Source organism: Peromyscus leucopus, chromosome 12 (assembly GCF_004664715.2).
Source record: "Peromyscus leucopus breed LL Stock chromosome 12, UCI_PerLeu_2.1, whole genome shotgun sequence".
In the NCBI taxonomy this organism is placed as follows: Eukaryota; Metazoa; Chordata; class Mammalia; order Rodentia; family Cricetidae; genus Peromyscus; species Peromyscus leucopus.
Window position 1 is genome coordinate 6,227,886 of NC_051073.1, and position 18,531 is coordinate 6,246,416.

General features: G+C 50.6%; 1 protein-coding gene across 3 annotated transcripts in view; it reads left to right on the top strand.

Annotated features, from left to right (window-relative positions):
• The window catches only part of Rcan1 (regulator of calcineurin 1), a 76,282-nt gene extending 59,560 nt beyond the window's left edge, over positions 1 to 16,722 (top strand). The window contains exons 1-4 of one of the 3 annotated variants that reach the window (XM_028877069.2): positions 7,804 to 8,095; positions 10,730 to 10,903; positions 12,204 to 12,363; positions 15,045 to 16,722. In XM_028877069.2, coding sequence (XP_028732902.1) covers positions 8,009 to 8,095; positions 10,730 to 10,903; positions 12,204 to 12,363; positions 15,045 to 15,217 — 594 coding nt within the window. In that variant the 5' untranslated portion in view covers positions 7,804 to 8,008 and the 3' untranslated portion in view covers positions 15,218 to 16,722. Of the gene's footprint in view, positions 1 to 7,803; positions 8,096 to 8,299; positions 8,432 to 10,729; positions 10,904 to 12,203; positions 12,364 to 15,044 lie in introns of those variants that run through there. The other 2 variants (XM_037209636.1, XM_028877068.2) reach the window with 2 other exon arrangements.
• Positions 16,723 to 18,531: the final 1,809 nt, after the last annotated feature.

The window sequence follows — 18,531 nt, forward strand, 5'->3', positions numbered from 1 at the left end:
CAATGTCTACTTCTTTGAGGCAAGGCTTTTCATTGTCCTGGAACTTGCCCAGTAGGCTAGCCTGGCTGGCCAGGGAGCCCCAGGGCTCCTTCTCTCTCCACCTCACAAGTGCTGAGATCACAAATGTGCATCACTATGCCCAGCTTGAAAAGAAAAGACCTGGGTTTGGGGGACTGAACTCCAATCGTCATGCTTGCAGAGCAAGAACCTCACCACCTGAGCTGTTCCCCCAGCCCTCGCCGTCAGTCCGTCTCCCAAGCTGCAGTGGTAAGCTCCTGTGTGGCCAAGAATTGTGCCGTAGGTTTTCAGAGCCCCTGGTAGACGGTTCGGTACTGTACTACACCCTTGGTAATGGCTGAGGTTTGGCTTGTTTGTCTTGACTGATTTGGCTGGGAAGTTTTGGAAGGAGTAACTGTGCCTTCCTCCCATACAGGTCTCCAGGGAAAGCCCGTACTGGGTGCTATGTACCCTTCAGCAAATGCTTGCGAGGGAGTTTAGTGCTCTGGGGAATGTAGTTTTGTCTGCCCTTGGTTTAGTGGAGGAAATCGATCGTAATGTGGTAAGAGCTAAGAATCTGGGGTTCCTTTACAAGATGATCGATGGAGTCCTTTGGCCCTAGCATGGTGTGCTCCTTCGTTTTAGTGTCAACTTGACACAACCTGGAGCCACCTGGGACGAGGGACCTCAACTGAAGAATTGTATGAACAAGATTTGGCCTGTGGTCGTGTCTGTGGAAGACTGTCTTGATGAATGGCTGATGTGGGAGGGCTCAGCCCACTGTGGGCGGCACCATCCCTGTGGAAGTGAGCCTGGGCTTCGTAAGGATTCTGGCTGAGTGGGAGCCAGCAAGCAACGTTCCTCCATGGTTTCTGCTTCAGTTTCTGCTTGAGTTCCTGTCTTCATTTCCCTCAGTGATAGATTTTGACCTGGAATAAACCCTTTCCTCCCCAAGTTGCTTTTGGTCATGGCATTTATCACAGCAACAAAAAAAGCAAACTAGAACACAAAACAGATCTATAATAAGTGATAGCTGGATGGACAATTCATCATTTTCTTTGAGACTTGAAAGCATGACTGATGTAGGTCCAGGCCTTTGTGGGTCCTGAGAGTTTTTCCCTGTAACTAACTTCTTGCCTGGAATTTTCCCTTTAGCAATACATTCCTTTGGCGTTGAGACTTTGATCTCCAGAATTTGCTGATTAAATAGAAGTCCTCTTAGAAGGCCTTGCACATTAAACAGCTGTTATCATTAGCACTGTAATGGGGAAAGTTTGTTGAGTAACATTCCAGTGTCGTTAGAAGGGTGATTCCAAGGAAGGGGCCATGGCGGAGGCGGGGGGGGGGGGGGGATGCATGTCTGGCATGATCCCAGAGCTCTAGAGAAGTGGAAGCAGGTGAGCAAGGATCCAAGTGCAATGTCCACACAGGAGACCTCCCAGTGGGTGTTGGGTTCTCACTGCGGCCTCACACTGGAGTCAGGAGAATGTTCTGTGTTCTAAGGTCTGCTCACACTAATGCAGAGGTTGGCCCAGCCACCTACGACACATCACAGGACAATCAAATGACTGTCCCCTGGCACATGGATGCCCCTGATTGTACCGCAAACACTTCAGCTAGCACAACTCATTAATTAGGTATTTCACTAAAGATGGTTTGTAGAACAGGTTTTTTGTTTGTTTGTTTTTTTAAGTCAAATAAATAGTTTTGGTAAAATTTTGGTTTAAAAAAGGATTCAGAAAAATCAATGACTGACAGTACAAAATATCAATATATTAAAAACACCAGGCTTGGGCTGGGGTAATAGCTCAGTCAGTAGAGTGCCTTGCAGGCATGAAAACCTGTGTTGGACTCCCAGAAACCACTTACAGGAAGCTGGGCATGGTAGTGTGTCTTTGTAATTCTAGCACTGGTGGAAAGGGGAGGCAGAGACAGGTGAACTCCTGGGGCTCCCTGACCGGCCAGCCAAACCTACCTAGTGAATTGCAGGCCAATGAAAGAGACCTTGTCTCATGAAAACAAGGTGGATAACACCCCTGAGAAACTAACTACAGCTGGGATTATTTCTCTGGCCTACACACACATGCCTATATACCCATGTGCACACATACAAGACCAAAAGAAATCACCAAGGTGAGGAATTTGACTAATAAATGCAATATAAATTAATGGCCCCAATACCAAAGCAGTCTTCTAGCCTTGAACTTTATGTAGTGTATCTGTTAACCTTGACCATCAAGATACAGCATCAAGTGGGCGAATGGGGGGGGGCTTTTTTGTTATTCAAAGAGTAATCAATATGCATTGTAGAAATTTTGTAAATACAATAAGCCATGAGAAAACACATCAATCTTCCTAATTATTTCTATTTACTATGTTCTTTTTCTTCACCAAAATTGTCCCAATAGTACTATTAATAATTATTAACACTAATGATTTGACAGTAAATGTTAGCATCTTTTTATATTAAACATTTTCATGCCCTTCCTAAATGTCTTTGTTCTTTATTCAATGGATTTAGCATCTTTTTTAAAATACATTTTAGCATTTTTTAATTTTTTATTGTCTGGTCATTAGTTAGATAGATACTCATGTGCCCCAAAAGGCACATTTATATCTTAGTCCACTGCCATGAGAATTTTCTTAAACTAAGCTCCTAGGAGTGAGTTGTTGGTCAGTCTGAGGGTTTCAGTGGACATTACTAAAAGTTCACACTCCCTTTCTCCACTTCCTTTCAAGTTATTTACCTCGGTAGATGAGCTGATAACCTGTCTGAAAGATCTGTCCACTTTCTTGTGGTTCAAACAATGCCCTGTGTGTCAGGTGATTAATGGTGAAACTTTCTATCTCCTTGAACTCATGCCTTTTTGGTCGGTTGGTACCAGGGACATTGACTCTTCAGGATGAAGATTGTCCCACCAGCTGCCTTAAGCCGTTGCCATCTTTGGGGACCACTTGAGCTGAGGGGAACCACTGTACTCACCCCTGAGCACCCCTCCTGCTCCAGGGAGAGGTATCCATCCTTGGGACTCCCCACAGGTTCAAAAAGGTGTCCATGGGGGCCAGGCACAGTGTAGCTCTCCATCTACCTGGGCCTGCCCCTTCCCTCCTCCCGCCCCTCGCCGCCGCCGCCACCTCAGCAGCCCATAAGCTGTCTTATACAAGAACCTCTTTTGTGGGGGAACCAGGTGTCAGGCAACTGGTTGGTTGAGCTGACAAAGTTGATCACTGTAGGTACCAAAAATCGCCCTCCCATATCGAGGTGAGGGCAGTATAGAGCCTCCATGACCATTTCTCAGAATGTTGGCTCATCCTAAGATATTTCTTAAAAAGATAAAACCAGGTTGAATGGTTTTTATAGTTATTTTCAATATAAGGTGATTGATCAAATATGTCCTACATCTTTACATAAACAGTTTAAAATACTGTCTTCCCAAGATTTTTTTTTTAACGTATCTTTAAAAATCCTTGGGGACTGGAGAGATGGCTCAGCAGTTAAGAGCGCTTGCTGCTCTTAGATAGGATCCATGTTCCACAGCAGCACCGTATGATGACTTATGACCATTAGCAACTCCAGTTCCCGGGGATGCCCTCCTCTGGCCTCCATGGACACTGGGCACATATGTAGTGGTATATTTACATTTGTACAGATAAAACACTCACCCACTTGAAATAAATCTTGAAAATATCTCATCCTGGAACTCCCTTCAACCCTCCCCCAATGCATCTGTTCATCACAAGCTAATCTGTAGGGACCTATAAACGCTAAGGTTCTGATTCTCAGACACTGTCTCTCCCGTTATGGCCTTTGTTCATGCCTTTCCTCACTGCTGTTATGGAATGCCTGACAGAAGCAACCGGAAGGGTGGGGCCGGGGGCGGGGCTTGGGGATTAGAGCGCATAGTCCATGGGGTCAGAGAAAGCATGGTGGCTGGACACTTGCCTTGGTCTGTGTCGTGGGAGCTTGTGATAAGTGACACAGGACGCAGAGAGCTCGACCTAGAGGAGAGGGGGGCTGTAACCCCCAAAGACCCTCTCAGTAGCCTGTGCTCCCCAGCTTGGTCTCTCACCTCCTCATGGTTCCGTAGCCTCCAGAACAGGGGAGGGATGGACTTCACTGAACAGCGATTCACCCTCACAGAAGCCGCTGGCCTGAGCAGGTCCGCCTAGGGCAAGGCAAGCTGGAGAGGCTCCTTCCGGGCTCCCATGGTTCCGTGGAAGAATGAATGCTCACAGCCTAGCGCTTTGGGTGACTGAAGTGGCTGTTGCTCCTCTAGCGCCTGGCTTCAGGTTTCCTGTTCTGAGCACAGCTTTTCGTGTGCTTTTCAATGACGACCTTTGCAGCAAGCACTGTTGCCCTCCATCCCTCCCCCTTAACTAGCAAATAAAGATCAATCGATGGTGCAGCTTCCGGTGGGTGGGTGGGGGTCTTTTGTACAGTGTTTGCCGGTCACGAAGGAAGCCCAGGGTTCAGTCCCCAGCCCCACATAAACCAGATATAGTGGAGCATACGGGTAATCTTGGCACTCTGGAAGTAAAAGCAGGGGGATCAGAGCTTTGAAACCAGCCTGGGATACCTGAGATTCTGTCTCAAAAGAAGGCAGCTGTCTCCCAAACCACAGGGAACATTCAAGCAAGAATGTTCACCTTTAAAAATATAAGTGTTATTTGTCTCAAAAATAGCCAGACAATGGTGCCACACGCCTTTAATCCCAGCAACTCTGGAGGCTGAGACAGGCAGATCTCTGAGTTCTGGGACAGCCTGATCTACCAAGTGAGGTCCAGAACAGCCAGGACTACACAGAGACACCCTGTCTCAAATAAACAAACAAACAAACAAAGGTGTGTGCCACCACTGCCTGGCCCTGTGTCTAGTGTGGCCTTGAACTCACAGAGATCCAGACAGATCTTTGCCTTCCGAGTGATAGGATTAAAGGTGTGTGCCACCACTGCCTGGCCCTGTTTCTAGTGTGGCCTTGAACTCGCAGAGATCCAGACAGATCTCTGCCTTCCGAGTACAGCCACCACTGTCTGACCTCTATGTCTAATCTACTGGCAGGCTCTGTCCTCTGACCCTCAGGCAAGCTTTATTGGGGTATACAAAAGATCACCACAACAAACACAAATAAATAAATAAAGTGCTGACCAGTTTTCTTCTCGGTAAGGACATGTCATGACCTAAAGGGTGATTCCTTTCCCTGTGGGAGCTTTAGTTAGAATCTGGGTTCATGTGGAAGAGACAGCATGCAGGGAAGTGACGTGGATATGAAGGGGTGCTGTCTCCACAGAGATGGGTGCTCCCGGACCCATACCCCGCCCCCACCCCCGTGCTCTGTACCCTTTAACAGGAGGCACCTCAGTGCTCCTGAGGAGCCAGGCTCCCCGGTGACACAGAAGCCCTCCAGTCAGCCCCTCGTCCCTGGAGCTGCAGCCAAGGACACCTTCTCTGCTGACAGATCCTAGGTGCACTCTCCGCCTTAGGCCACGGTTCTAGAACACTGTGTGACCAGGGATTTCATTGCTGGATGGCACCCTGTTCCAGTCTCCCGCATAATGCCAGCTGTCACCTGAAGCAGCCCTCTATTCTGAACAGCATCTGCAAGTCTCACATTCACTGAGTGAAATTTGATTTAGACAAAGCCAATCCGTTCAGACACAGGAACAGAAGGACATGTTTTGTGCAGCTCCAGGGACAGCCTCGTGGAAGATGTGTCACCTCTGTGAGAAAGAGTTGAGCAATATTCTTCTACCTTGGCGAACTTTATCCCCCCCATCTTCATTGACATAATGAAATCAAAATTGCCCATTTCAGTGAGCCAGCTCCATTGTCTCAGACGGACAGGAACGGCCCGGCTCTGCCCACAACACTTAACCCGGGTCGTGATTTACAAGAAGACAGGATGACGGACTGAGGCGGCACCTCCGGAGGGAGAGTGCTCACCTTGCACTACCTTTGATCCTGAGAACCCCATGTGAAAAATCTGGGGGTGAGGGTGGGTGCATCCCGGCACTGAAGAAGTGGGGACAGGCAGATCCTGACCCCCTTGGCAAGCTCCAGGCCAGTGTCTGTTTCCTGAGAAACAACATCCAAGGTTGCTCTCTAGCCTGTGTGCACATGTGCGAACACACATGTATGCTCGCACACACGAAATCAGGCTGCTTCTTCTCCTCTGACCCCCTTTAACTTTGCCACGGTGGGCTTCAGGAGAAGACAAAAGGAGGAAGTGTGGGGGTTAGCTAAGAGGGAGCAGCCTCGTCCGGGGCTCCTTGGAGGAGTGGGGTGTGATACACGGCGACGCAGAGTATGACTCCCCACGCAGCACCCAAAGGCGCCATTTCCCCTGGTCTTGACACACACCTACCGCTCAGTGTTGCAAACATTTTTAGAATAAATGGATCTAAGTCTTTTGGGACTGGCATCCCTGGGTGATTTGGCAAAGCAAACACCGTAACTGGTTTCTTACATAACCCCAGAGTTGGCAGCGAGGCTCCGGGCTTTGAAATTAAGCAACACTCGTTCATCGGAGGAGCCTTGGCTTTTTTTTCTTTTTCTTTTCTTTTTTCTGTGGAGGGATAAATGCCCTGTTTGTTCCGGTTGCATATCTTCTCCGTAATTACTGACTTTAATAGTGCTTTGAAAAAAGCTTTCAGTGCGGCCTAACTTCTGGACATTCGAAGGCTGACTCTGCACAGCACCTAGAGAAGGCGTCAATACTTTAATGAGGCTGGGAAGTGGGAAGGACTGATCCTCCAAGGCTGGTAGTTAGGAGGAGGAGTTGGGGCCCTCTGGGTGCCCGGTGGTCTGCAGCAAGCACCCACACCCGTGGGCGCAGAGGCTGCCGAGACAGGCCTGTCGGTTAGGCCCACATTCTTCCTGCATTCTTCCCATAGCTTCCGCCCTTTTATGACAAAAAGAAAAAGTATGTGGTTGTCGAACAGGACTTCCCCTCAGTCTCAGAGCCCAGCGTCTCTGTCGGACTTGAGGGCTTGTGTCCGACCCTCCTCATTCTCCTAGGGCATTCCTTGAGCCCTTTGGAAACGTGCGATGTTGCCCATCCCTGGCCCTCCAGCCCAGTAAGGAAGCGTTTCAAAGGAGAATCCTGGGCGCCCTTCCTGCCATCCCACTGGGAACTGGGAGACATTTATCCAATAAAGTACATCTGGGGGAGGGGTAGAATCACTGCGTTTTAAGCCGGCAGTTGTGGCGTACACCTTTAATCCCAGCAGAGCCAGGCGGATCTCTGTGAGTTCGAGACCAGCCTGGTCTACAGAGCGAGATCCAGGACAGGGCTCCAAAACTACACAGAGAAACCCTGTCTCGAAGCACAGCGTTTCAAAACAAACCCTACTTTTTTTCTTAAAAAACAGAACTCACTGACCAAGACAGATTTCAAAATGTTTCTCTGATGCCCAGCAAGAGACATCCATTGAGGTTTTTCAGGGCTAGCAACTCCCCACAGCTGGGGTTTCCAGGTCTCTCAAAGCCTCGCGACTCCCTGGAGGCTAATTGCTGTTTGCTGGCGCGGACCTCGGTCCCTTCTCTTCTGTAACATTTTCCATCCTGAGCAGGGCCCGCCCCGTTCAGCCCCAGAAGCGTGTTGTCCGGGCGGCTGAGTGGAATTACTACCAGTGGGAACGATGCCGCAAGAAGGGTGGTGAAGCCTCCTCGGGGCTCAGCAAACCTCTGCCGGGGGCCTTTTCCACCCTCCGAGCAGAGCTAATTAGCATAGGGAAAATGACTAAGGTGTTGACGTCACCTCTTTCCAGTAGAAACTTACACTTTGTCCCTGTCTGCCTGCGAGCATGCCGGACTTGACTCAGGAATTTGCTGTCCAAACAGGAGGCTCTGGAAGCCAGCCCTCCCCACCCCCAGGGGGCTGGCCCTCGGAGGAGGCGCTTTATAAGCCCCGGCTGGAGAAAGGACCCGTGGTCTGTCTCTTGCAAAGGAACCTCCAGCCTGGGGCTTGACTGCGTGAGTGAGTTGTTAGCGTCTGCCCCCCAAGAAAGCAGAATGCATTTTAGGGACTTTAACTACAATTTTAGCTCCCTGATTGCCTGTGTGGCAAACGGTGATGTCTTCAGCGAAAGTGAAACCAGGGTAAGGCTTCTGGCGACCCGTGATTTTCTGAGCATTTTCCAAGCACGCCGCTAACTGGGACAATTAGCCGAAATACTCAGGGGTGGGTGGCTCTCTCGTGGGGTTTATCGGGTAACTACCGAAGTATCTAGAGTCTTGAAAATCAGAAGCGGTTGCCTCAAGAATTAACTGGGGAGGGAGTTGGGTGGAGCTCCGGCTTTGAACGCTCCGGGGTTCCGTATGCACGGGAGGTGCGGACCTTGTGTGTGGCCACACTCGGCTCCTGTGAACTCTGGAGGGAGGCTGCTGCCAGCTCCTGCCCCTGGAGTTCCAAATAACCTGATTTCCCCGTGGGAGGTAAACACTGTTAGTGGACTGCACGCGTTTGCAGTAATGGTCTGCCTCCAGCCTCCGACTGGAGAAAAGTGCAGGCATACCACATAGTAAAACTCAGCGTGGGATGAGATAGCAGCTCTCATGGAGATAATTAGTCATCTTAATCACTTTACTTTTCTTCTCTATTTGGAAAAATCCTAAGAGTTTTTTTTCCCCCCATCAGTTACTATCGATTGAGTCTAAAGAATCATATGAATGGATATTGAATGTGTTCTGTTGGTGGGGATGGTGTTTGTGGGGTGCTCTTTATGTTCGAGCCATATTGGGACGCGTAGAGGGTTTAATCATAGTCAGCCAGTTGTGTAGAATGTTTGAAGAACTGGGACAGAGCTTCTCGATTGATTGTAAAACACATTCTATTCATAGGGACCACGGACTTGATGTGCTGAATATTAGCCTGATAAGTGAAATCATTTCATTGTTTCTTAATTAAGTAGAGCTCCTATTCAACAAGTGCAGCAGCTGGGTATCGGCTCTTAGAACAAATGAGATTATTTCATAGTGCGTGGTGCTGTGGATTTAGCAATAATGTGTGTTCTCTGGTGCTCTGGTTCAGAGCCCTGACTTGCATTCTAAAAATATTCACCAAGTCATCTCTCCCAAATCCTGAATCATAACTTTAAAACTACAGTTAGTCACAGTGCCTGTTGATGAGGTCATGCGAAATCCCAGCTTTACCAAGATATCCTCATGCCAGAAACTTGCTCAGTGCCTAAGAGAGATGCAGGAGAGGAGTCGCCCAGCTGGGGAGATCCAGGTCCAGTGTCAGCTCTGCTTTGCTCCATGTCCACCTCTGTACCGAGCCTGTAGTGGGAAAGTCACAGAAACGCTCCTCAGCTGATGAAAAGCCAGGGAATGTACAGAGAGCATGCTGGGGAGGCATCTGGGCTCCCCTGGCCACCTGCCTCGGAGAGAAGAGAGAAGAGGCTGCGTTTCTGCTGTGCCCCACCTGGAACAGGCATGGGGCCTCTAGACTCCCATCTGCACCCTCCGTGTTTCCAGGGTAGGCTTGTAAACAAGCCCTGTGCCCAAGAGTGCCTCGGTTGTCCTGTGCAGAAGTGAGCGCTGCTCAGAACCCAGGATCTCTGTCAGCTGCCTTCTCACCACGGCCTTCAGAAGTCCCCACAAACTGCCCTGAGTGTTTAGCCTGTAGACAGGAACCCAAAAACCACTTAGCTTCTAAAAACTCCAGAATCTTCTGGAGTCCCTGGGAGGTGCAGCCCCATCCCCACACTCTGCTGTAGGAAAGGGTGGGGCTCCCCGGCCTTTCCTGGGAGGCTGATGAGGTTTTTCCAGCAGCCGAGAGCCAAGCTTGTAATCCCAGAATTTGGGCTTTCCACGCTAACAGCTCATGGTATTTGCTAATTCTCAGCAGCCCTTGCCACACCAGAGTGAGGCGTGTGCCTGCATGACAGCAGAGCCGGCATGCAGACTGCCGATTTGCGCCACATTACACTTTAAACCAGTATTCTTCCAGAAAGTTAAAAAGTAACAGACTGAGATAAACCCACAGTGGGAGTCCACAAAGAGCTTCCTTTAAAGAGGAGTAAGACTTTCTTTTTAAGGTCACGGTTCCTCTGTTCTTCCCTTTTAAAAGAAGTCCCCCTCCTTCAAATTTGCTGCAGGATCTTGAGCCATAAAGAAACATTCGAAGAACACAATATCCACTCTGGATGGAGTTGGCTGGACAGCAGAGGGTCATGGGACTATCAGGCCCCGGATAATGACTGACCTCCTTGGAAAACGCTTATCCTACTTTTTGTTTTGTTTTTTTCCAAGACAGGCTTTCTCTGTGTAGTTTTGGTGCCTGTCCTGGATCTCACTTGGTAGCCCAGGCTGGCCTTGAACTCACACGGATCTGCCTGGCTCTGCCTCCCAAGTGCTGGGATTAAAGGCATGCGCCACCAGTGCCCAGCTAGCTTATCCTGCTTTCAAAAGGAGTGATAGATGTCTTGCTGGTTAAATGAATTCATTTTAATAAACCCTGTCTTCTGCCCTTCTTATACGATCATCTGAAGTAGTCTCATGGTGAAGCACATGCTTAGCCATGGGCAAGGCCTCCCAACCCCTAATCCCAGCACCAAAACAGACAGGCAGCAGAGTCTCTTGGAAGAGGCAGGCTTCTCTCTCTCTCTCACACACACACACATTTGGAGTCCTTAAAATGACTGGTAACTCATTTCTTCACCAAGGAGGGCAAAGACTAGGGATACAAGTAGGTGAATTTTAAACCCTTTTATTGATATTGTGTTTTTTCAGGCCAAATTTGAATCCCTCTTCAGGACGTATGACAAGGACATCACCTTCCAGTATTTTAAGAGCTTCAAGCGAGTCCGAATAAACTTCAGCAACCCCTTATCTGCAGCTGACGCCAGGCTGCAGCTGCACAAGACTGAGTTTCTGGGGAAGGAGATGAAGTTATATTTTGCTCAGGTGAGTATGTTCACTGCGAGGCAGGTTCCCCCTCCCAGCACTTCTACAGCACAGCAGCTTGTTGCTGATGATGTCAGACACTGGGAAGCCAGCGCTCACCTCAAAAGGAGTCCTTCCCTGAATTCTGGGGCTCTCACCTGTTCTGAGGAGTCCGGTGCTTGTGAAAACGACCTCAGAGGTGGCAACCCTGTAGCTTCCTAGGGTGAACCATGAATAAGGGAAAGCAGACCCTCCTTGTTCACCCACGGAGCTTGCAGTGGGGCACCGTTGCAGGCTACCCTCATACACCGGGATGTGGGCACTGGATCTCTGTGAAACTTCTCAGGGATTAGGCTAGTGACCCATCAAGAGAGGTCTCCAGCTGGTGCAGGTTCTCATGGCTTCCAGCAGCCTGGCTTTGTGAAGAGCCTGTATGCAGATCAGCACAGGGTTGTCAGTCCTGAGGTGGGAGATGGCCCCTGAGGCAGTTACCAGACGGACCAGACCTCGCTTAGCTGAGGTGCAGAGGGGGACTGTGGATGGGTTTGCCCTTTATCCTGCCAACGTCAGGTGCGCCGTCAAGGCAGCTCCCAACTTCCATTTGATATTGTAACAGGGATGGTAGATTGCCAAGGAAGAGAAAGAAGGTTCTAGAATGTTACTCCCAAGGTAAAGTCAGTTCTTGTCAGGCTCTGAGCCTTCGCCTCACCCCACCTCCACCCCCAGAAATATCACTTAGCCTTTGGGCCTCACAGAAATCATTCTGAGATTCCTCTGCCCTCAGCAGAAGTGGCTTCATTTATTCTAAGTGTCTCTTCATTCCTGCCAGTTTAGGGCAGGCGTAATCTGTGCAGTGTGAGGCTCACAGCCCTGGAGGGGCTCTCACCGGATTGGCACTGTTGGGGTTTGACTATGAAATGTAATGCTTGGGTCCTCAGTGCTGTGGGGGAGTTAGGGAACCTTTATGAAGTGAGGGCCTCGCTGAAGGGATTGGATCATTCGGGGTGGACACTGAGGGGTTAGAGCCCAGCTCCACTTCTGGTCGAAGCTCCCTCTGCTTCCTGGTTGGCACCGTGTAGCAAGAGGCCCCCCCATGCTTCTACAGCTCCTAGCCACTGTGACCTCTGCCATGCCCCCTGCCAGACTGTGGGCCACGAGAAGTCCTTTCTCCCATCAAAGGGCAGGCCTCCCTTCACCTCCTTACAGACCACTTCAGGGTTCCTCAGGCCTGTCGTTGGCCTGCCTCCCACAGGCTCCCGTGAACTGCTGTGAACTGTTGATGGCCCTCTCAGCATAACGATGAACTGATCTCTCTCCTCAGACATTACACATAGGAAGTCCACACCTCGCTCCGCCCAATCCAGACAAGCAGTTTCTCATCTCTCCTCCCGCCTCTCCGCCCGTCGGCTGGAAACAAGTGGAAGATGCCACCCCAGTCATAAATTACGACCTTTTATACGCTATCTCCAAGCTGGGGCCAGGTAAGCAGCGCCCTCAGGTGGTCAAGGGCTTGGGAGATGTGGAGAGATTGTCCGGACACCAGGCGCCTCACATGACCCCCTGCAGATGTGTCCTGAAGGCTGCATTCTTTCACTTGCTGCCTCTGGTGCTGGGCGTCTGTGCTCCCTGGGAGGGCTGCAGGAGAGACTCTGGTAGCCTGTGGGTTTTCTACACCACCTCCCCAAAGTGTTCGCTCGATCAAGCATACCTGTGCGGCTCACTCCCAGGCCACAGACTGTGTTGTTCCAGATGGGATGAACAACTGGATTTTGAAAAGGGAAAACAGATCAACCTTCTAGAGAGTTCATCTGCAGTCATCACTGATACCCGACTTTCCTAATGGGTGGGAAGAGAGTCACGGGTCATGGTGAGGACAGAGCCCGAAATGGATCTCACCCAATGGAACCGTAGGCCATAGATAAATCATCAATCACCCTGTAAACAGCACTCTGCGTGGTGTCTGGCCCACAGGCAGCTAAGTGCTCCGTATGTGGTGTTAGGAATGGTAAAATGCCAGCCGCTCCTATGTACTAGGGCTTGGCGGGGGGTGGAGGTGGGGGGTGGAGGACGGTCTAGGGTGCAGAGATGCGAGCATCACTCCGGCCTGCCCACAGCAAGCTGGATAAATGCAGTCACCCAGCTCCTTGTTTCTCCTTGACCAGCGATCTGATGGTCCTCTGGGGAAAAGGTTTTACTTTCATGGTCCCTCAGCAGTTTCGAGCTGAAAGATTACATTTCGGAGAACGCAGCCTAAACGGAAATTCCTCCTGTGGTACGAAGCGAGAATCACGTTACTAGTGCTAATTGTGGCGTGAAGGTCAAGACTGGAAATGGCCCGCGTGAGCAAGTAGATGGCTCACCGTGGCAGTTCCCAGCAGGCGTCATTAGGGAAGTTTAGCTGCTGTGGGTGTTACGTGTGGAAGCAGAGGGGCCCCGCGACAAGGAGCCAGCCTGTTCCATAGGCAGGAAGTGAGGCGAGCTGTCCGTCTCTGAGAACCCGGACTGGGTCCCTTTCAGAAGTCTGCACTGGCACTGGATACTGATGGAAACCAGAGTGGCAGGTGCCTCCCAGGGCCGTGAGTGAGCTCTCCACACCCCAGGGTCCAGCACACCTTCAGGGCTGAGGAGAAGGTTCTTAGAAAAGCCACCTCCTCAGAGCAGTTTGCCCTTGATCTATTTAGCCGTGGAGTTCATTCTGTTTGGTTTTGTGTTCTATTTTTTGTTTTAACTGTGCTTTTCAGGGTTTCAGAGGTTTCACAAATACAGCCTCAAGTCCCGAGCCTTCTGCACTTGGGGCAGTGGGAGATACTTTGTAGAAAAGTCTCCATTTTCAGCTTCCCCAGCCACCCCTCAAAACTGGGACTCCTTCGCGCTTGCAGTTAGAGCGGCATTTTATCAGCCTCTCGGGTGGGGTCGGGGCCAGGCCGCCTCCTCCTTCACGAGTGCCGCTGCCTCCACATCTGAGGTGCACGCTAGGAAGCTGGAGGCCCCCACCAAGCCCCTGCATCGCCTCAGTTAACGATGGGGTTCAAACCTGGGACCTTGCATCTGCTGGCAAGCGCCCCTTGTTTGATCTACATCCCAGCACCCTCCACTTTTTAAAACATACATCTGGGGGGCATCTGTCAGGCACGGGTGTCATGAACCTGCTGCTGGATGTCGTGAACACGTTCTCTCGTGGAATTGGCACTGTTGCTGCCTCAGTTGCCCCGTTTTAGAGGAGAAGAGGCAAAGGGCACAAAGGAATGAAACCGCCCACCATCCCCGGGTACGAGTATCTCCCCCACTCCACACGGCAGCCGCCCCGCCATGCTGCCTCCTGTCAGCAGCCAGTGCAGACTCCCTCCACAGACGGCCCAGACCCTCCCTTCCCAGACACCTTTCTCAGTGACCCAAGGCTCACCCCAACCTTGCTGAAGCAGAGCGGTGGGAATGTGATGGAGCCTGGGTAAGCTCAGGCTAGCCCAGAACAGCAATGAGGGAGCACTCTCCGTTCCAGCTGGTAGCTGATACAGGAAAGAGAGAATGAATGAGTGGACAGACAGACAGACAGACAGACAGCTGGGCCGAGGATGTCCCCCTGGTGGTGGAGCACTTGCTCAGTGTGAAGAAGCCCTGAGTTTGGCCGCCGATGCCACGTAAACCAGGCGTGGCGGTACAGCGCCTCTGGTGCGTCTGGAAGGCAGAGGCAAGGGGAACGGAAGTGTAGGGTCAGCCTCAGCCACTTAGTGAGCTTGAGGCTAGCCCATACTATAGAGAACCCCGACTCCAAACTAAGGAAGGGGTGAGGAGGTCGGACAGATCCACGGCAGCCAGCCACACGTATGTGTGCACATCCGTGCACACGGGGCCTCCCCACCCTCTCTGGTGTGCTCTGGAGCCCCGGCTGGAAGCCTCGCCTGGGAGGCTCAGGACATTGGCTTCCAGAGTGGTTTGGGCCTGTCTCTCCCCTGAGCTGCTGCTCCCCACACAACGCTAACGGGGGCCCTCTGGGTGGGCAGGAGAAGGGTTAGCTCACAACACACACTCACGCTCTCCCTCCCTGCCTCAGTGCCCGACTGAAAGCAGTTCTGTAGTGGTCTCTCAGCCACCGCATGTCATGCTCAAGGACTTTCCCTAGTTACCGATTGCCTAGTTACCATGGAGCTGTTTCCTTCCCTAGGCGAGAAGTATGAGCTGCATGCAGCCACAGACACCACCCCCAGTGTGGTGGTCCACGTGTGTGAGAGTGACCAAGAGAATGAGGAGGAGGAGGAGATGGAGAGAATGAAGAGACCCAAGCCCAAAATCATCCAGACAAGGAGGCCAGAGTACACGCCTATCCACCTCAGCTGAACTGGCTCTCAGACCAAGACGGCGCGTCCTGAACCCTACTCACAGGGAGGAATCTTTTACTGTGCAGGTGGCTGGTCATAGCTTTGGAGGTGACAGCCGTGACCACTGTGGCAGAAATTCCAGTTCATGTCGCTCAGACGAGAATCAAGGCTTCATCTCCTTGTTCTGATACTGCACCTCAGTCCATGTCCATGGCACCTGGGAATGCCTTGGGCCATTCACTGAGTTTGTGGTAAATCACACAAGGACATTTGGGGACATCTCGAGGGGACTGGCAATGATAGTGTCTTGTACTCACTCTTTTCTAGGTTCTGTTTTTGCCAAGGACAGGGAGAGATTTCTGGGTCCAGCCCCCGCTGGTAGGCAGAGGCACCCCACAAAGCCACCACATGTGAAGTGCAGAAAGGTTATGGGGCAACCCCAGCACCTGTGGAAACCGTCCTCATCTCTCCCTCATGTTCTGATGCTCATGCATGTATTTTACTGGGTTCCAAGACTAACCTTTGTTCGTGTATGAATCCCGCTGTGGTTTCCATCTCGGGACCCTGGAAAAGCTCTGGCAAACTGGCCTGCCCGGGTCCCTCGCCCTCTCTGCGACAGCACCCACACATGGGGTCGCACCCGTGACGGCCACGCGTCACCCTGTCCAGGGCACCATGTCACTTGTGCTTTCTTGCAAAAGTTCCCGTGTAGAGTTTAGCTTAGACGGTGGAGAGGACAGCAGTTTCACTGCCAAGTGTCTTTGGCGGGAGGGAAGTTGTAGGTTAGGCGTTTGGGTTCAGACATCAGTTTCCATTGTTTCTCTCATGTAGTGGTTTGTGTGTGAATTTCAGTCAAGAACCTCTTCGGGAACTGTTGGTTGAGACAGTTTTTCACCCATTGAAACGTGAAGATAAACTTGTAAATAAAGCCAAGAGCATATCTTATTACCTGTCGTGCACCTGGGTGAGACTAGAGGGCAGGAGTCTCGAGCTACCTGTGACTTGTATGTGGTAGAAATTACTGTCATGTGTTTAACGGGATGAATTTGGAGCATGTAAAGTCATAGCCGTGTGTTGCTAGAGGGACACAGTGCCTTTCCCCTTCCATCCAGATGGACCGTGACACTCGGTGAGCATCTGGGAATTTCCCCTTTTCTAGTCATCGTGTGTGTGTCTGGTAAATAGGTCTTCTATTTTGGTCTTACAATGCCATTACAAAGTTTGTCACTCGGAAATAACCTAATGCCAATTAACAATGCATGCTTTGGGAGTTGGGAAAGTGGTCTCCTCTGAGGAGTAAATGTGTTGGCATTCAGTTTTCCATTAGTTGGCAATGAGAAATGGATTGAATGTTCTCCAAACCCTGTTTACAGTGCTCAGGGGGAGGAGGCCAGCAAGGGAGAGACCGTCGCACCCTGCCCCGGTATTTCTAGTCCAGTGCTTTTGAGCCGAGAGGCTCACCTCAAAGATATTTTTTTTAACTGCATTCTATAATAAATCAGCACAATATGCTCTTCTGGAAAAGTTGTTTGTCATTTTCTTCCTGGGACTAGTCACAGGAATATGCATTCATTTGTCAACTCCTGCTGTCATGTTATATTCAGAATGTCAAGCACACATCACTCAGGAAGGGGCCAAACAGATAAAACAGAAATTAAAACTGAGCACCTCCTCTGTAAGGTGGGCAGACAGTGTTATGACGTCAGCACCTCCCCTGGGCGGATGGCGTGATGACGTCAGCCCTGCTGACCAGCTCTGACGCTGAGCTGTCCACGCACTCGTTCATGCGGTCCTTCCTTATGGAGCTGGACTTTAACCTCATACTGTGGGGCAAGCACTTCTACTACTCAGCCACACCCCAGCTCTAGTGATGCTGGTTAAACTGAGGGGTTCTCTACCAAAAGGATTATCCACAGAAGACAAGCTATTTTTTAGACATTTACTTGGTATAGATAGATGCATGTGTGTGGTCAGACGCCTCACTGCATGTGTGGAGGTCAGAGGGCAGCTGGTTATAGTCTTCCCTTGAGACCTTGCTTGTCTCGGGACTCGCCCTGGGGTCCTGAGGCTCGGCTGTAAGGATTTTTAGGACCATGCAGGGTGGGGATGGGGGGGTATAGAGCAACCTTGGGTCCCGAGGCTCGGCTGCAAGCTTTTCTACCTGCTGAGCCGCCTTAAAGGCCAGTTCTGTTCAAAAGATCTGAACCTCCGGTCACCTTTTCCTTGGAAAGGGGATTGTAACATTCCTGGCCAGCCTGTAAAAGCCTTGATAAGTATTTGCTGAAATATAGAAATAATCTTGATCGAGGTTAACATTAAATATTCCTCCATGAGAACTTCATGCTATTCTTTTTTTTAAAGCCATATATGTTCAAGATTGAAACATGTCAATCATGGTCAGAGCTAAATATTGGACAGATTCATTAACTGACTACCTGGAGAAAGAAGAGACTGTTTTCCGGACAGGAATAGAGCATGGGGTCCCGCTTCATTATCCTAGGTGACTCTGAGACTGAGCGGTATTCCGGCCCCAGGCACTAGTGCGTAGATAGCCCTAGAAGAGGGCTAAGTGTTTCCCAGTAACCGACTCGGAGCAGTCCCCGACTAGCTGGTATGGAAAAGTGGTACCCTCACTGCCGAGGAAGCTGACCCTAGAACAGAACTCAGGTCATCCAGCACCCCCCATGAAGACCTCTTTTGAGTAGTTCCATGGTGGACATGAGTGTGATCTCAGCTGAAAGTTTGAAAAAGTTACTGACTTCATCACCTGGATCTGAAGGGCCCCCAGATGACAACATGCCTGTGACTGTCACCTGCCTTTGTCTGAGATGAGAGGTGCCGAATGTCGGGTCATGATGGACTTTGCTGTTGGTTGAATGTAGTTCTTAAACAGTGTGTTAACACGTTTCGCTGCTGTAACAAATATCTGAAATAGTTTAAAGGAGGAAGACTTAGCCCATGGCTCTGCAGTTCATCCCGTGCTGGCTGGCTCTGTTGTTCCTGGGCCTGGGAAGGCAGATGTGTAGTGCAAGGACATGGGGAGGCGAGGTTGCTCACCTCACAGCAGCCGGAAGGCAGCAGCGATAAGGGAAGGGGCTAGGAACCAAGTATTAGTTCAGAGGCAGACACGCCCTACGACCCCCCTCCTGGGACCTACTCCCTCCAGTTAACTCACCTCCTAAAATTTCTACCACCTCCCAAAATAGTATCACCAACTGAGGTGCTGTGGAGAGGGTGAAGCCTTCAACACATGGTGCGTAAAAAAAAATCATCTAATATTTAAATGGTAGAGATTCCGTGGATGTATTCCCGGCCTGGTGGTGAGTAAGTTGG